This window comes from Polypterus senegalus, chromosome 5 (assembly GCF_016835505.1).
Source record: "Polypterus senegalus isolate Bchr_013 chromosome 5, ASM1683550v1, whole genome shotgun sequence".
Taxonomy (NCBI): domain Eukaryota; kingdom Metazoa; phylum Chordata; class Cladistia; order Polypteriformes; family Polypteridae; genus Polypterus; species Polypterus senegalus.
The window spans coordinates 122,748,999-122,768,986 of record NC_053158.1 but is presented as its reverse complement, the minus strand read 5'-3'; the positions used below and the strand labels follow the sequence as shown (position 1 = coordinate 122,768,986).

The 19,988-nt window shown below is 40.0% G+C and overlaps 1 protein-coding gene across 1 annotated transcript in view; it reads left to right on the top strand.

Annotated features, from left to right (window-relative positions):
- The window catches only part of cntnap2a (contactin associated protein 2a), a 986,203-nt gene that overhangs the window by 242,240 nt on the left and 723,975 nt on the right, over window positions 1-19,988 (top strand). The window contains exon 2 of the mRNA XM_039753312.1: window positions 16,841-17,034. Within this exon, the coding sequence (XP_039609246.1) occupies window positions 16,841-17,034 (194 nt within the window). The remainder of the gene's footprint in view (window positions 1-16,840; window positions 17,035-19,988) is intronic.

The window sequence follows — 19,988 nt, the reverse complement described above, 5'->3', positions numbered from 1 at the left end:
ATCAGACAACAGGTGATCTCTCCTTGCCATGCAATGACAAGATGTGACTCACTATTGTGTTTTAAAATAGTGTCGGGATCAGCTTTCTTAATTCCTTTTCTGCTTCCTCTTTGCTGGAGAAGACGTAGTATTGGCCTTGAACATCCACTTTCAGTTTGGCAGGACACAAGAGGCTATATTTGATATCGGCTTGCCGTAACCGATATTTAATGTTGTAGAAGGCTGCACATTTAGCAGCTATTGCGGGAGAGAAATCAGAGAAAATACGAACATGGTTATTTTCAAATATAATCTCTTGTTTGTGTCTGAGGAGTGCCATCACATCTAACTTACATAATAATCTATCGAAGCAGATAATAAAAGACCTAGGTTTAAAGGTATTTGATCCGCGTATGCAATAAGTTGCTGCTATATCGGTATCTGATTTAAAGTCCTCTCCAATTATTTTAGAGAATAGTTCAGCTGCGAATTTCACTGGGTTTGGACTTTCACAAATCTCAGGTAGACCTTCGATTCTAATATTATTACTTCAGCTTCCATCTTCCAGAGCATCATGTGTGTTTCCAGTTTTTTGCATTCGGAATTGGCAGCTGTTGCTTTTCCATCAGCGGTGGATGCTAGATTTTCAGCTGTTTCAATTCAAATCGTTAATGTCTGCTTAACATCCTCCAGCTGATCATCAAGTGTGTTCAGTTTAGACGCACTGTCCTGAATGTGCTCCTCAATTTTATCCAGCATACATTTAAAGGCCTCCTCAAAGTGAATATATACGCGTTTCTCCGAGTCTTTATTATCCTGCCGCAGCTCTTGCAGCTCCCGCCGCAGCTTCTCATGTGCCTTCTCGCTTTTCTTTATATCATTCTTTATCTCTTGCTTGAGCTCAGCGATCATCACCTTCAGTTCGGACAGATCATTTCTGCTTTCATGCACCTTAGGTGAAGCGGTGGACTCTATTACAGCTGATGTTCCCGACTCGCGTGGAGTAGGTGAAAGCGCGGACTGCAAGGCCTTTTCCAGTTTCAAATGATCTTCTCCAATCGGCGAGCTATTGTGACCTGCGTCACTCACACATTCGCTCCCCATTTCGCTCTCAACTGGAGACGATGCAGCGGACCGTGATCCTGAGGAGTCTGGGCTTTCGCCCATCTGTTCCAGGTCAGTCTCTGAAAGGCCATACCTTGAGCTTGAACTTGGACTTGTCGGTCTGGGCTTGGATGTAGCTTTAGTTTTCTTTTCCATTTCTTTCTGAGCCCCTTTCTTGCCAACCATGTTTATATATGCTTTCATATACTGTAGTAGAACCCTCAGGTTGGATAAATACAGGATATCTCAGGATAATAAGGAAATAATATAAAAAATAACACCGCTGCTAACGGAGCTTCACTTCAGAAGTCCATCTCTCGCAACGGACAAGACCAACTGCTAACTCATGCCTTAATTCTGTTGCATATTCTGCTTTTTACATTTCTTCAGTATTTGTCATACCATGCTTGCATACACCTTGCCACTGAAAGATGTCTGGTACAGCAAACTTGGTCACATTCAGCTGCATAATGGCAATGGCTATTTCAATAAAATCTATGGGTTTGATTGGACAAAAAGTACAATATAATGCACTGTGATCAGCGCAGTTCAGTCCAGATCAGTCCAGATCTATTGTCGTACACAGGGCACAACTGAATTCTAATTTGCATACTTGATTAACACACAGTATACATCACTTTTCACTGCCACAAGTGTAATTACATAGATTATGTAAAATATAGAAATGCATACAATTTCAATAAGATAAAACAAGTACATTGGGGTTTATCCTGGTGGACGAGAGGGTAGTTTCCCTCCGGCTTCGGGTGGGGGGACGGGTCCTGACTGTTGTTTATGCATATGCGGCGAACAGTAGTTTGGAGTACCCACCGTTTTTGGAGTCCCAGAAGGGGGTGCTACAGGGCATACCTTCTAGGGACTCCCTCGTACTGCTGTGAGACTTCAGTGCACGTGGGCAATGACAGTGAGACCTGGAAGAGCGTGATTGGGAGGAATGGCCCCCCCAATCTGAACCCGAGCGGTGTTTTGTTATTGGATTTCTGTGCTCGTCATGGATTGTCCATAACGAACACCATGTTCAAGCATAGGGGTGTTCAAGTGTACACTTGGCACCAGGACACCCTAGGCCTCAGTTCAATGATCGACTTTGTGGGTGAAGAGAGGGCCGGAGCTGTCAACTGATCACCACCTGGTGGTGAGTTGGCTTCGATGGTAGGAGAGGATGCTGGTTAGGCCCAAATGTGTTGTGAGGGTCTGCTGGGAACGTCTGGCAGAGTCCCCTGTCAGAAGTAGCTTCAACTCCCACCTCCGGCAGAACTTCAACCACAACCCGAGGGAGGTGGGTGACGTTGAGTTGAAATGGGCTGTGTTCCGTGCCACTATTGTTGAGGCGGCTGACCGGAGCTGAGGCCGTAAGGTGATCGGTGCCTGTCGTGGCGGCAATCCCTGAACCTGTTGGCGGACACTGTCGGTGAGGGATGCCGTCAAGCTGAAGAAAGAGTCCTACCAGACCCTTGTGTCCTGTGGGACTCTGGAGGGAGCTAATAGGTACCGACAGGCCAAGCAGAATGAGGCTTCGGTGGTTGCTGAGGCAAAAACTCAGGCATGGGAGGAGTTTGGGGAGGCCATGGAGAACGACTTTCGGACGGCTTCGAGGAGATTCTGGTCCACCGTCCAGCGTCTCAGGAGGGGGAAGCAGTGCAGTGTCAACACCGTATATGGTGGGGATGGTGCGCTGCTGACCTCGACTCGGGACGTTGTGGGTCAGTGGGGGGAGTACTTCGAAGACCTCCTCTATCCCACTAACATGCCTTCCAATGAGGAAGCAGAGCCTGGGGACTCAGAGGTGGGCTCCCCCATCTCTGGGGCTGAGGTCACCGAGGTGGTCAAAAAACTCCTTTGTGGTAAGGCCCCAGGGGTGGATGAGATACGCCCGGAGTTCCTCAAGGCTCTGGATGTTGTAGGACTGTCTTGGTTGACACATCTCTGAAACCTCGCATCGTCGAACCCTCTTTAAAAAGGGGGACCGGAGGGTGTGTTCCAACTACAGAGGGATCACACTCCTCAGCCTCACTGGAAAAGTCTATTTGGGGGTTCTGGAGAGGAGGGTCTGTCAGATAGTCGAACCTCTGATTCAGGAGGAACAGTGTGGTTTTCGTCCTGGTCGTGGAACAGTGGACCAGCTCTACACCCTTAGCTGAATCCTGGAGGGTGCATGGGAGTTTGCCCAACCAGTCTACATGTGTTTTGTGGACTTGGAAAAGGCGTTCGACCGTGTCCCTCGGGGAATCCTGTCGGGGGTGTTCTGGGAGTATGGGGGTACCGGACCCCCTTATAAGAGCTGTTCGGTCCCTGTACAACCGGAGTTAGAGCTTGGTCCGCATTGCTGGCAGTAAGTCGAACCCGTTCCCAGTGAGAGTTGGATTCCGCCAGGGCTGCCCTTTGTCACCGATTCTGTTCATAACTTTTATGGACAGAATTTTTTAGGCGCAGCCAGGGTGTTGAGTGGGTCCAGTTTGGTGGGCTCAGGATTAGGTCACTGCTTTTTGCAGATGATGTTGTCCTGTTTGCTTCATCAGACTGTGATCTTCAGCTCTCTCTTAATCGGTTCGCAGCTGAGTATGAAGCAGCTGGGATGGGAATCAGCACCTCCAAATCCAAGACCATGGTCCTCAGCCAGAAAAGGGTGGAGTGCCCTCTCAGGGTTGGGGGAGAGATCCTGCCCCAGGTGGAGGAGTTCAAGTATCTCAGGGTCTTGTTCACGAGTGAGGGAAGAATGGAGCGTGAGATCAACAGGCAGATTGGTGCGGTGTCCGCAGTGATGCAGGCTCTGCATCGGTCTGTCATAGTGAAAAAGGAGCTGAGCCGTAAGGCAAAGCTCTCAATTTACCAGTCATTCTACTTTCCTACCCTCACCTTTGGTCATGAGCTATGAGTAATGACCGAAAGAACGAGATTGCGAATACAAGCGGCTGAAATAAGTTTCTCCACAGGGTATCTGGGATTTCCCTTAAAGATAGCGTGAGAAGCTCAGTCATCCGGGAGGGGCTCAGAGTAGAGCCGCTGCTCCTCTGCATCGAGAGGAGTCAGATGAGGTGGCTCGGGCATCTGATCAGGATGCCTCCTGGACATCTCCCTGGTGAGTTGTTCCGGGCATGTCCAACCGGGAGGAGGCCCCGGGGAAGACCAAGGACAGCTGGAGGGACTTGTCTCCCGGCTGGCCTGAGAACGCCTTGGGATTCTCCCGGAAGAGCTAGAAGAAGTGGCTGGGGAGAGAGAAGTCTGGGCCTCTCTGCTCAAGCTGCTGCCCCAGCGACCCGACCTCGGATAAGTGGAAGAGGATGGATGGATGGATAAAACAAGTTCAGGCCCAGCTTGCCCACCTGCTTCCATGGCCTATGTTGCTAGTATTGTGTGCCATCTTCCTGATACCCTAAATTTAGGTTAAGTAAGTTTAGAAAATGGTTAGATAAATCTGTGCAGTCACAACTGAGTATGCCAAATGACAGAACTGAATGAGAACTAAAATAAAGCTAGCTCATATCTATTGATGAGTGACGTATAATTAAATAATTATATAATTTAGCAAAACTGACACTAAAATTAGTTTTGCTGTTGATTTTCCTCTCGTCAGATAAAATACTCATTAAAAAAGTTTTTAGGTTTTTTAAAAATAAATTAAATGCATATTTTAAAATTTTTAAATACTGTCATTACTCCTGTTCAGCCCTTTATTGATACTTACTTCTTGCAAATTATATGCAGGCTCCATTTTTAGGATTGTGATTAATCATAATTGGCAAAGTGGGTATCATAGTGTGAGACAATCACAACATTTATCTGACGGCTCATCAACATGTATACATGTGACAGAAAGGAATTTAAGTGATTTTTTTTCACTAGAGATCTTTGTTTCAGTATTAAATGACAGATAATTGCATGTAGAAAAATACATGCAAAAACTTGCAGACAGGAAATAAACATCTTTTCTATTATGTAAGGACCACTAATTTTGCTGGATGAAAAATTATTAATTTTTATACAAAACACTTTCAGTTTTGTGTGAATCATTTCACTCATCACTACTCCTGACTAGCATACAGAAGCCAGAAAGGCTACTCTATACAACTGTTTATTCTTATGTAATTTAACTAATGATTTTCTTCATATTCATCTTAGGTATATCCTGGTACATTCAATAATTTTGGAAGAATCTCCTTGTGACAAGAACACTTATATAAAAAGTTCCTTGGTTTATTGGTCATTTGGACTAGATATGAATCCAAGCTCAATTTTTTAAGGTTTCCTTACTTGGATATATCCTAAGAGTATATATGAGTAGGATAGTCGAGGATTGTTTTAACTAGGGAATGGGGAGGGGTAGGGAGTTTAGGACAGGCCAGGGGCCTCATGCATAACGCTGTGCGTAGAATTCACACTAAAACATGGTGTTAGGACAAAAGCGGAAATGTGCGTACGGACAAAAAAATCTAGATGCATAAATCTGTGCATTCACCAACTTCCACGTTCTTCTGCTCCATAAATCCCAGTCAGTGCGAAAAGTAATGCTCGTGCACATGCCTGCTGTCCCATCCAAACTCCTCCCAGAATTACACCTCTTTGAATATTCAAATCAATATAAATAGTCCCTAAGCTCAGCATTCTGTGAAAAGGCAATGGCAAAAGCTCGGGGGAAAATAGAAGAATTTCAGTGAATATCAAGTGGAGGCAAGGAAAAACTTACTATTTGTTGGTTTAAACTGTGGTATAAACAAGAAAAGGAAGTTGATCGAGTGACATAGAGTGTCGGAGAAACTCAAAAATTCAAGTTCACAAAGTTGCACAGTGCCCAAAATACAGTTTACAATACAATACAATACAGTTTATTTTTGTATAGCCCAAAATCACACAGGAAGTACCGCAATGGGCTTTAACAGGCCCTACCTTTTGACAGCCCCCCAGCCTTGACTCTCTGAGAAGACAAGGAAAAACTCCCAATAAAAACCTTGTAGGGAAAAATGGAAGAAACCTCGGGAAAGGCAGTTCAAAGAGAGACCCCTTTCCAGGTGGGTTGGGCGTGCAGTGGGTGTCAAAAGTAGGGGGTCAATACAATACAATATACACAACAGAACAATTCCTTAAGACAGCATAATAATAAAAATTTTAGAAGTACGGTTTAACAGTAGATGATATGACATAATTAGGTTTGGATATTTTTAGAGTCCTGGAGACCTCATCCATCTAGCTGCCTCCCCATTTGGCCATGCCACGGCTGAAACGTTGCTCCGATGAAAATATAAAAGAAGTTGTCAGATATCAAAGTTGCTGTGAAGAGGCGAGTCGTAGCCCACAGTCTGAGTGTCATATGAAAGCTTATTAGGGTACAGAAAAAAGAAAAAAAAAATAGGGACACAATGAGAAAAAAGCTTGAAATGGCAAGTTTAATCTCGAAAATTTCCACTTTACTCACGTAATTTATTTTGAAAGTAGAACATCATAAATTTCATCTTTAAATAGTTTCATTTACTAGTTTCTCAAATACCATCGTAACTAAAGTAGCATGTTAAGTGCTTTGTTTTGTATGTGTTCTTCTATGTGCTCTATGTATGTGAATCACTACATGCTTCTTAAACAGGCTTTCTTTTCCACCAACAGGACACAGAATCCATTACATTTTTGATATTACAGCTGTCTGAATAATTAAAATACTGAGATGTATACTTGATATTTTCATGATGATAGGAGTTAAAGCATGTTATTAAACATGGGACATGGTGGCGCAGTGATAGTGATGAGCTGGCGTCCCGTCCAGAGATTGTTCCTGCCTCTTGCAAGATGCTTGCTACGGCGTGCGCGACCTTAGATGAAATAATTTATTGCAGCAGTACTATCTCTTTCAAACGTACTAACCCCCAATTCCTGTCCTTCCTTTTCTTTCTCCAAGTAACCAATTGCCACAAAATCAGCTATATAATAGATGTTAAGCCATCTGTAAGCTTAGAACCCCAATTCTTCAAAACTTTCAAGGAACATTGAAATATCTTCATAGTACATGTTTAATTATTCTATCCATCTATCCTTCAAGTGTCACGCCAGCCCCAGTGAGAATACAGCCTGAGGCGGGAACAATCCCTGAACGGAGCGCCAGCTTGTCGCTAGCACTGCAACACCATGTCCTCACATGTTTAATTATTAGCAATATAGATTATTTAAATGATGTTAACATTTTATCTTTATAATGTAATAAACATAGTTTGCTGCATTTCATCTTAAAAATGATATCATCATCATATGTAAATACGTGCTTTATAAAGTGGCTCAGGTTGTGCAATATTATAACTGTATTGCAAGTTTACAGTGAGGTAATTATACTAATAAGTACAAGCAGTTCTATAAGGAGCACTTGATGGACTGATTGAGTACATTTATAGTTCTTGGGATGAAACTGTTTCTGAACCGCAATGTTCCTATAGGAAAGGCTCTGAAGCGTTTGCTTATAAGAGCAGTTCAATAGACAGTCCGCATGGCTGAGGCAGCATGTGCTTGATGTTGTATACCAATAATCCTTTTTCTGATCAGCTGCTATAGAGCAGTAATGTCACATTCAGATACAGTGATATAAGTGTGTTGGAGTGAGAGTAATATGGAGAAAGATGATCCGCTGTGGCAACCCCTAACGGGAGCAGCTGAAAGAAGAAGAAGAAGGTGCAGTGAGAGTAACAACACTAAACCAGCTATGGTATTTGGAATAGCGTGGCGATTCCATGGACCATTATATTGTTACTGGTTAATTACAATCAGATGCCTTAAACTAATAAACAATATGCGGTTAATTTCAATTTATTTATAAAGCCGTGTCAGGTTTGTGCATCTATAAAAGAAAGGGAAACCACACTTGAACAAAAGCACTGCTTTGATGCTGGGTGCCGCCAGTTTGTTAAACCGAGCGGAGAACTTGCGTACACCAAGGATTGAGCTAGTGTGAAAATGTGCGTGGCCTTACGCCAAGTTTAGGTTTTACACATCGCAATTTGAGCATGGAAACAGGCTTACGCAACATTTTTGTGCATACGCACCGTTTATACTTGAGGCCCCAGGTGTTTAGAACTATATATGGAGGAACAAACAACAGTGTACAAATAAAAATGCGTAGTAATGTAAATTCTAATGTTTAAATGTAGAAGGTGTAACACTTTAAAAATAGCTTGCCATAATGCTAAATGTATCAAAAATAAGGCAAGTGTGTTGGTATTTTATGTAATAGAGCAAATTTATGATATTATAGCATTATAGCAATAACGGAAACCTGACTAAAACACAAGAATGAGGATGAGTATAACAGAGTAATGCACATTTTTTGGGAAGGATAGAAAGAAAAGAAAAGGAGGAGGGGTTGCTGTTTATGTCAAAGAGAATTTAAATGCAAGTCCTCTTCAGTTGGACGAAGAGCCCCATCTTATTGAGGACATTTGCCTGGAAAACAAGAAGAAAAGAGGCCTTATTTTAGGAGTGTGTTATAGACCACCCAATGCAGATGGTAATATCAACAAACATCTTTTTAGTATCATTAAAAAGGAAAGTTTACACGGTGATACTATAGTAATGAGGGGGCTTTAACTATCTGAATATTAACTGGGATAACCTTGCATATGGCACAGTACAAGAAGTTTTTAAAGGTAATCAGTGACTGTTTTTTGACACAGCATTTTAATGCACCAACATGGGGTAAAGCCTGTCTGGATTGTAATAATCAGGATAGAATTGAGGGTGTAGAGGTGATTGAACAATTAGGGTCAAGTGACCATAATATAATAGTTTAGAATTTTTTCTTAGTTTTAATTTGGTAGGGCAATTTTGAACAGATGCAGCAAAGTCTAAGGAGCAGAGACTGGAATAAGCTTTTAAGTGTGGAAACAGATGAGGAGCAGTGGAACAGATTTAAAAATGTTTTATATGTAATGCAGGACAAGTACATACCTACATTTGGAACTAATGGGAAATTTTAAAAAAAACAGCATTGGGTCAATAGATTTTCACAAAGCGCTCGACCCAGTTGATTGAGCTGCCCTCTGGGACATCCTAAGGGTTCACGGGGTCCCCTCAATGTTACTGGATATCATGGCCGGCCTGTACACTGGTACTGTGAGTGCTGTGCAGAGTGGAGGCAGGACCTCTGCGTTTTTCCCAGTTAATTCTGCGGTTCATCAGGGGTGTGTTCTTGCTCCTACTTTGTTCAAAGCTCGTATAGACTGGGTGTTGGGCAAGGTCATGGGGTCCAGCGGCTGCGGGGCTTCTGTTGGTGAAGAAAGATTCACGGATCTTGACTTTGCTGACGATGCTGTGATCTTTGTGGAGTCAATGGAGGCTCTGATCAGGGCGCTTGAGAGACTGAGCAAGGAGTTTGACTGTCTGGGCTTGCGAGTGTTCTGGATAAAAAACAAGATCCAGGCGTTTAATGACCTGTTGGGCACAGCCATCAGCAGTGTGTCTGTTTGCGGAGAGAGTGTTGACTTTGTTGAGAGGTTTACTAACCTTGGCAGTGACATTCATGTCTCTGGTGACTCTTCCTATGAAGTCAGTAGATGGATTGGGAGAGCATGGAGGGTCATGAGGTTGCTGGAAAGGGGTGTGTGGCGCTTCTGATATCTATGCAAAAGGACAAAGGTCCAAGTCTTTAGAGTCCTGGTGCTTCCTGTCTTGCTATATGGTTGTGAGACATGGACGCTTATCCAGTGACCTGAGACGAAGACTGGACTCCTTTGGTAAAGTGTCTCTCCAGAAAATCCTTTGGTACTGTTGGTTTGACTTTATGTCGAATGAGCGGTTGCTCATGGAGTTCCAAATGAGGCACATTGCCTGCATTGTGAGGGAGCGTCAGTTACGGCACTACGGCCATGTGGCGCATTTCCCCAAGGTGATCTGGCTTGTAAGAACCTCATTGTTGTGGAACTGAGTGACTGGACCAGGCCAAGGGGTCACCCACATAACACCTGGCTGTGGCAGATAGAGGGTCATTTCCAGAGGGTGGGACTGGACCGCGTGTCTGCCTCGGGGGTTGCAAACCGGGATCCCGCGTTGTTTCATTGTGTAGTTGGTGTGGCAACACACTGTACCAGTGTATGCTCCCCAGCTTGACTTGACTTGACTCATTCCCTAGCATACACAAGTTCTCCACTCGGTTTTGCAAACTGGCGGCACCAAGCATCAAAGCAGTGCTACTATTCCTGTGTGGTTTCCCTTTCTTTTTTAGATCCACATAAATAACGCAGCTTTATCAGATACACTGAAATAAACTGCATATCATTTAAGGCACCTGATTGTAATCAGCCCATAAATATATAACGGTGGACGGAATGGCTAAACTATTTCAAATATCATCACAGCTTTAGCATTGTAACTCTCAGAGCACCCCTTGGAGTATTTAACCCACTGTATCTGAGTGTGGAATCATAGCTCTACAGCAGCTGATCAGAAAGAGGATTATCAGTATACCGCATCAAGCACATGCTGCCTCAGCCATGCGGAATGTCTATTGAACTGCTCTGATACGACAAATGCTTCAGAGCCTTTCCTGTAGGGACATCACGGTTCACAAACAGTTTCATCCCAAGAGCTCTAAACACACTCAATCAGTCCATCAAGTGCTTCTGGTAGAACTGTTTGTACAATTAACCTCACTGTAAACTTGCACTACAGTTATAATATTGGACAACCTGAGTCACTTTACAAAGCGCGTATTTACATATGATGACGACTGGCTTCTAAGTTGATTTAGATTTCCAAGAGCTATCTTCTTGGAGGTCTTGATATCATTTTTAAGATGAAATGCAGCAAAGTATGTTCATTACATTTTTGCAGGTAAAATTTTAACACAGTTTGAATTAGCTATATTGTAAATAATTAAACATGTGAGGACACAGTGTTGCAGCGTTCAGGGATTGTTCCTGCCTCCCACTGTATGCTTGTTGGGATTGGCGCAACCCCGGATGGATAGATGGATGAAATAATTAAACATGTACTATGAAGATATTTCAGCATTCTATGCTTACAGATGGCTTAACATCTATTACAGAGCTGATTGTGTGGCAATTAGTTACTTGGAGAAAGAAAAGTAAGTATAGGAATCGGGGTTAGTATGTTTGAGAGAGACAGTACTGCTGCAATAAATTATTTCATCGAAGGTCACGCACGATGCAGCAAGCATTTTGCGGGAGGCAGGAACAATCTCTAGACAGGGCGCCAGCTCGTCACTATCACTGCGCCACCGTGTCCCAATGTTTAATATATGCTTTAATTTCTATCATTATAAAAATTATATCAAGTATAATGTACATCATAGTATTTTAATTATTCAGAGACCTCTAATTTCACGAACGTAATGGATTCTGTGTCCTGTTAGAGGAAGAGAAAGCCCGTTTAAGAAGCACGTAGTGATTCACACATATAGAAGAACACACACAAAACAAAGCATTTAATGTGCTAGTTTAGTTACGATGGGATTTGGAAAAGTAGTACATTAAACGATTGTAACATTAAGTTTATGACGTTCTACTTTAATGACAAAATAAACTACGTGATTAAAATGGAAATTTCAAGATTAAAGTTGACATTTTGAGATTTTTTTTCCCACTGTATCCCTATTTTTTCTTTTCTCTGTACCCTAATAAGCTTCCATATGATACTCAGTGGACAGTGGACTACAATACTTTGATATCTGACCACTTCTTTTTTTTTGGCACTGTGCGACTTTGTGAACTTGAACTTTTGAGTTTCTACGACACTCTTCACTGTTTAAACCAACAAATAGTAAGTTTTTCTTTGCCTCCACTTGGTATTCGCTGAAATTCTTCTCTTTTCCCCCGTGCTTTTGCCATTATCTTTTCACAGAACGCTGAGCTTAATGGCTATTTATATTGATTTACATATTCAAACAGGCATAATTCTGGGAAGAGATGGGGTGGGACAGCAGGTGCGTGCATGAGCATTACATTTCATGTTGACTGGGATTTATGTAGAGGTACTCACAGATTTATTCATCTTGATTTTTTGTGCATACGCACATTTCAGCTTTTGTCTGTACGCCATGTTTTAGTGTGAATTTTATGCACAGTGTTATGCATGAGGCCCCAGGACCAGATAAAGGTTACCCTCAAGTTTTTAAGGAGGCTAGTGAGTACATATATAAACCCTTGACACATATTTATCTTGACTTTCACAAAGCATTTGATAAGGTGAGACATGAGTGGTTGTACGTCAAACTAAAAGAAGTGGGAGTTGAGGGTGATGGTTTGTAGATGTGTGCAGAATTTGCTCAGACACATGAAGCAGAGGGTTATGGCGTGAGGAACCTTATCAAAGCTGGGGTTAGTGCTAGGGCCGCTGCTATTGTTAATATAGGTTTGCAGATGATACCAAGATAGGTGGATTGGCAGATAATTTGGAATCCATTAAATAATTACAGAAGGACTTGGACAGCATACAGGCCTGAGCAGATTCGTGGCATGTGAAATTTAATGTCAGTAAATATAAGGAAGTAAAAATGTTAGGTTTGAATACACAGTAGGAGGTCTGAAAGTCGAGAGTACACCTTATGAGAAGGATTTAGGAGTCACAGTGGACTCTACGGTATCAACTTCCAGATCTAAGCCTTTTCAGTTTAAGCAAAAGAAGATTAAGAGGTGACATGATTGTAATGTTCAAAATTATGAAGGGAATTAGTACAGTAGATCAAGGCTATTATTTTAAAATTAGTTTATCAAGGACATGGGGACAGCTGGAAACTTGTTAAGGGTAAATTTCGCAGAAAAACATTAAGAAGTTTTTCTTTACACGGAGAACCATAGGCACTTGGAATAAGCTGCCAAGTAGCGTAGTAGACAGTAAGACTTTAGGAACTTTCAAAACTAGACTTGATGTTTTTTTTAGAAGAATTAAGTGAATAGGACTGGCGAGCTTTGTTGAACTGAATGGCCTGTTCTTGTCTAGATTATTCTAATGTTCTATTAATCAGTATCATGTCTCAGCATCCCACATGAAGGTATTTACAAACATAACCCTCCTAAAGCTCCATAATTTTGCTGAAGAACTAAATGAACAGAATTATGCGTACATGAAGTAGAGTAGATATCAGCCTGCAAAAAATGCTCTGCTGGAGTCTAACAAATGTCCTTGTGAATTTTGAGGTATTTTTAACTATTCAAAGGTAGAACTAAAAAAACACTTCTTTTAACTATATCTGAAATTCATACAGCCAGTCACAATATTTTTATTCTTATGAAAAATCTGAGTTTTTCCTTTGATTGAATCAAATGTTATATTTTAATTCTAGTGATTAAGTTGTAAGTGGTATTACTGAACTGTTTGCAATTATCTCCACTTATAGCACAGTACTATAGTGCTGCTGCACCCAATCATTGTCTTTGTGTGGTTTTAATAATAATAATAATAATAATAATAATAATACATTTTATTTATATAGCACCTTTCCCATGCTCAAGGCACTTACAGAATATAAGAAAGAATGGCAGGGTATACATTGTATAGCATTGTACAAACCAAATAAATAAATAAAGAAGATTAAGACAGTAAATTCACATTCACATTCTCTCCATATCTGTGTACAATTTACCTATTTTTCTAGACTTTTATTGGAACACAAGCCCTGTTAAGACAGTAACTTTAACAGGGATGTAGAAGGTCAGGACTCTATCCCACCTGAATTTCAGACTTAACAATAATTTAAATGGATGATCTGCAATTCTTTCAACACTTTGGTCAGTTTTGTACTTTATATGTTAACAAAGGTGTATATTAGAGTTGTGCTGAGCTGCATTCATCTCTTCTGCCTCTTTGGGGACATGAAAGCTGATGGTTCACTCACTTTGGGGGAACTGAAAGCTGATTATCTGTTCTCATTGGGAGAGCTATAAGCTGACCATCTGTTCTCTTTGTGAAGTATAAGCTGACAAGCTTCTGTCTTTGGGGTCAGAATCCACCCACTTTCTAAACAGCAAAAAGCTTGTAATCTTTCTTTGGCCTGGAAGCTACTCTCCATACAGCCTTTGAGATGGATGCCCTGGATTTACTTTAAAGTCCTATTTCCCAATCCAAGCTTTGTGTCAGTGACTGAGCCCCATCTGAGAAGACTGCAAAATAGCCATTACATCAAGAAGGAAACATAAGCACTTATACTTTTAAAGAAGACAGCAAATAGCCAAACAGCAAGCTGAGGAAAACAACATTCCAACATACTGAAGACAAAGGACAATGTAGCAAAAACTGCACTCCAACACAAGAAGAGTTGTCCACTTGAACCCAAAATAATTGCACACAATTCTGAACAACATTGGACATCATTGTTAAAGCACTGGTATTATAAAACGTTTTGTCTTTACCAGGATGAATTGGATCTCTAAATAGCCAATAAACAACCAGCCTCTTCTGTGTTACATGTTTTTCTGTCACATACTGTATATCTTGTATCCTATCTTCAAAGCTAATATATGTATAAACAGTTATATTTCCATAATCCTTGTGTTTATCAATAGATTGTATTATTTTGATTCTTAAAATGAGTATGCTGCAGTTACTTTTATACAAATCTAATGACTGGAAAACCCTCCTACAGAGAAAGCTAAGGAAGACAAAGTGGGAGCCTTAATAAATTACTTAATTAAATACTGCAATTACAAAAGGAAAAACTGATAATTAAGTGATTGCTTAAAATCAATCAGTTCTTTTCACATTACCCTAATTTCCTAAATTTATTTGGTGTCCTTGAGTTGGCCTGAAAAAGGGTCTCTCAATTATTTTCCTGCACCTCCCACATCTACAAAGACGTACATGTTAAGAGAACTGGCAACTTTAAATTGGCTTCAGTTTGAATGAGTGAATGTGGGAGTGTACGTATATATGCCCTGCAAAGGACTATGCTTGTGTATGCTCTGCTATGAACTGACACAGTGTTTAGAGATGTTTTCTGTCCCAGACTCCACATCCCTAAATTTGATTAAGCAAGCTAGGAATGAAAATATAGCTTTATTAGCTGTATTTTATATGACTAGAGTATGCATTAGTTTAATCATTTGCTTTGTAGTTTATCTTGGAAAGCACATGGTGACATTTACACACATAGCTCTCCTGAAATATGACAATCTAGTCACCTGAAAGAGCACTGAGAATAAGACTTGATTAAGAATTTGAATGTGTAGCCATATAATACTAAATTTTTTATTGCGTCATCAATCCTGTGATTTTGGCAGCAAATCTGCTTTCTGTTTTCTATGCATTTTTCCAAGAAAATTCTAGATTATAGTAATGCACAAGTTAGCAATAATGTTTCAGCACTTTTCTCATGAAATGTGACAATACTAATACAAATCTTGGAAATTGTAGTATTCTTAACGTAGTTATGGTTATCACCATATGGCAGGACTGTTGAACCTTTATGCTATTACTGGGAGATTACTTAAAAGATTTTATCCAAATTTGATCTTATAACTCTCTTCTCAAAAAAAGTCTCAAATCTGTTCTCTTCTTACTTGCCATTGTGTGCTGATAGAAAGTGAAGGGACATGACATACGGGGAAACAGGACACATAGTACAGTATGTCACTGTTTATTACAATTACTTCATTTCTTGTAGATTGTTTCCTGCCATTTGCATTATTAATATATAAAGAATGTATAGAATATATAGAAAATAAATCAGACCATTTTATGGGGCACATTAAAGCTCTAAGGAGCAAAGTCATTTCATTGCCTCCTTTCTAAATTTCACCTTCCCTTAACATTCATATATTTATCTCTCAATATATGTGTAAGAGCTCAAGTGCAATAATGTTCAAAATACAATTAAAAACATAGATATACTGTATATTCTTAAACCTCCTATATCAAATACACATTCCCTTGGGTTCTATAGCTTGTTTCAGCTGCACTGGGCACAAAGCAAGAAATAACCCTCTCACACATGCTCACTAACATGTATCCACTTTGGAAAACAAATTAACATAACACATGTTTGTGGGAATGTGAAACAAAAAGTACAGCCCCATAGAGATAGAACATACAAACTCTACCCAGGTAATGACTGTACATGGAATTTAAACCCTTGGCTCTGAGGCAGCAAAATTATACAGTATGCCAAGTAATACATTTTTAGGCTAGACTCACACTGTTACCACTCTGTTGCTTATCTAGCTTTTCCTAGATTCTGTGTCTTATCTCTTCTGTTCTTGACCATATCTCATGAAGCTTATTCAACCATCACATTGTAAATTTGATGATCTTTTTCTTACATGTTTTAAAATATATTTAATGACATCTTTTGTTCCTTCTGCAAGCAAATGCAATGCTGTTTTACTTTAACTGCTATACCAGTAATTATTATTTAACTAGAGTAAACACAAGGTTGGCACGGTGGCGCAGTGGGTAGCGCTGATGCCTCGCAGTTAGGATACCCGGGTTCACTTCCAGGGTCCACCCTGCGTGGAGTTTGCATGTTCCCCCTGTGTCTGTGTGGGTTTCCTCCCACAGTCCAAAGACGTGCAGGTTAGGTGGATTGGCGATCCTAAATTGTCCCTGGTGTGTGGGTGTGTGTACCCTGCGGTGGGCTGGCGCCCCACCCGGGGTTTGTTTTCTGCCTTGCGCCCTATGTTGGCTGGGATTGGCTCCAGCACACCCCCATGACCCTGTTATTAGGATATAGCGGGTTGGATAATGGATGAATGGATAGAGTAAACACAATTGTTTGTCAGTATTTGACAGTTTATCTGCATCTGTATTTCTTGTGAAGGTGCTGGTGGCTGGTCTCCCTTGGACAGTGATCATTACCAGTGGCTGCAGGTGGATCTTGGGAGCAGGAAACAATTAACTGCCATTGCAACACAGGGGAGGTATAGCAGTTCTGATTGGGTCACCCAATTCAGGCTACTCTATAGTGACACAGGAAGGAACTGGAAGCCATATCATCAAGATGGTAATATTTGGGTAAGTACAAACAACAGTGAAGTTGGTTGCCTAGTCAGGCATGCATTATTTGATTCATATATAAAATAAAAAAAAAACTGCTGCTAGAGGTTTTAGATCTAGTGCCACTTTGTTTGATGACTTATAGGAGTAAAAAAAAACAATATAATACAAGAGAACTTTGTGAGAGGTCAGCTGATGTCTATTTGTCGTTCTATAAATTGAAGGTAAACTATGACAGAATGACACCTTCATAGATGGCTTTTCAATAGTTATTCACATTAATTAACTTTGACTTTTATTTAACATTTACCTGTATACTACAAAAAATGAGGTATACACCACATGAACATATAAAAAGGAGCTTTATATTTTAATATATAATATCTGTTTAGCAAGTTAATGTTTATGCAAATATCCAACAGGTCAGTAAATTTGGGGTTTAATCAACATAAATCTGCAACAGTAGGTTTACTTAGATGGTAGACTTTACTACAGACCACTCAATTTATAAATAGTTTCTTATTAAAATAACAACATTTTAATTAACCTTAAAGTATAATCAGCCCATTGTACACTAGTGCCATGATAATAAGGAGACCAGGGTTCATGCCCCAAGTCTTCCCACAGTTCAAAGACATGCAGGTCAGGTGGATTGCTGATGCTATACTGGCCTCGATTTGTGTGCATGTTCACCCTTCAATGGATTGACACTCTATCCAGGGATTATTCCTGCCTTGCAACCTTTACTTGCTGGGATAGGCTCCAACTTCACCGTGACCCTGTTCAGGATAAATTGAGTTTAGAAATTGAATAGTTCAAGCAAACCTTATAAACATGTTCTTATTAATAATATATAAGTACTTTATATAAAATACTATAGGTTTACAGATTCTTTGTTAAATCTTACAACTTTTTCTAATTTCTTAAACACATTTACTAACATGAATTGATTTTTTAAAACCTTTTTTAACTTAGCTTTTTTAAACGCTAACTATGCCTGTAAAGTATTTGCTTATTTAATGTTATACAACATATATAGTACAGCATGTTACTACTGAAGTAGGCTCAGTTTTAAATGGATTCATTTGTGACACAGAGTGGAAACAAATGAAATAAATGAATTACCAAAGTACTTTAAAAAGGAACAGAAGATAAACTGGTTTTGGGACAAGTAAAATCTCTATAAAAACTAGAAAATAGCATTTGTAGAAAACAGTATACATGATATAAATGAATGAGTATGACTCACAAAACACATGTAATATTTATGTCATAGAAAGAAATGAAATTCTCATTTAATGCTGTATTAAAAATGCATTTGACCATATAATTTGGAGGAAGCATATGAAAAATTGTAAGCAATCCAACAATACTTATTCTTGGGGAAAAAAACTTCAAAATGTACACAGTCAGGCTCTTAAGAATTTTGAAAAAATAAACACAATGTACACTTATTGCAATTGCTAAATGTTTGTTACCTTTATGATTATTTTGCATTACATACAATTAAATGTGAACATCTATTCACTCTTTAAATTGCATATCTAAGGTTAAGGTCAGCATTGGCTTTGATAGTATTATTGGAGAAAAAGGCAGGAATCCATCATGAATGAGGTCAGTCTCTCAGAGTTCAGCCATGCTCACACCCACATACCTAAAACTGTTCCAATTTTCAGTCTCCAATCAATGTAATATGTATTTTCTTTATAAGAAAACATGGAACATACGAAATCCACACAGACTGTGATGGGGTTGGAATTTAAATGCAACATTGTATAACTGAAAGGCAGCAACAATAAGCACTACACCTTTTTGACAAAATATTGATATTAAAAATACACATGTAGAAAGAATTCATGTAGAAAAGGCTACTTATATTGAAACATCATGTGAATTCATTAAATTAAATTACCTGCAAAAAACTGCTGCTAAAACTTTTTTTATACACATATTTCAGACTCGTTGGGATTAAAACAATTCAAGAAATTATGCATCAAGTTTGAAAGAAAAAACAGTAGCTTCTAAAAAATTAGGCTTTCCAATGTTCTTTCTTTAGTACATACTTGATGCAAAGGTGTTAGTATTCTTGACAATACAACATACGGTGTGTATTAAGATAATTATACATTATTTCAATTAATGAAATCACAACCACTTTAACTCTGTTGAGTTGATTTGGCAAACACTGGAATATAACAGACCATGTAACAATGTCAAGATCCATCCATTTCCTAACCCGCTGAATCCGAATACAGGGTCACGGGGGTCTGCTGGAGCCAATCCCAGCCAACACAGGGCACAAGGCAGGAACCAATCCTGGGCAGGGTGCCAACCCACCACAGGACACACACAAACATACCCACACACCAAGCACACACTAGGGCCAATTTAGAATCGGCAATCCACCTAACCTGCATGTCTATGGATTGTGGGAGGAAACCGGAGCGCCCGGAGGAAACCCACGCAGACACGGGGAGAACATGCAAACAAAGCGAACCCGGGTCTCCTAACTGCGAGGCAGCAGCGCTACCACTGCGCCACCGTGCCGCCCAATGTCAAGATCATCTTCTCTAATTATTTTTCGCTCATTTTTGCAATATGCTTTCATACAAATTAAAGAGTTTGTTTTAACTGTTTTGTTCACATTTATCTTTTGGACATAAACTTTGAGAGATCAATACATCCTAATACTTGTAGAATACCTATGATAAAATTAGGATTTCATGAAACTGGTAAAACTTTGTTAAGGTATTCTGTGGAAGAAATGTGTACGTTCTAACAGAAAAGGAAATGAAAAGGAACAATGGCCATGTAATGAATTAAGGAAGAGAGGGACTGCCATAAAATTCTTGGTCACATGGCTATAGCAGTCTGGTTTGGACCCAACTAAGTAAGATTTGTGACATGAAGAACCACTATAATTTTAAAATTTTTATGGTAATTCAATGCCAATAACCGGGCACGCTCTAATA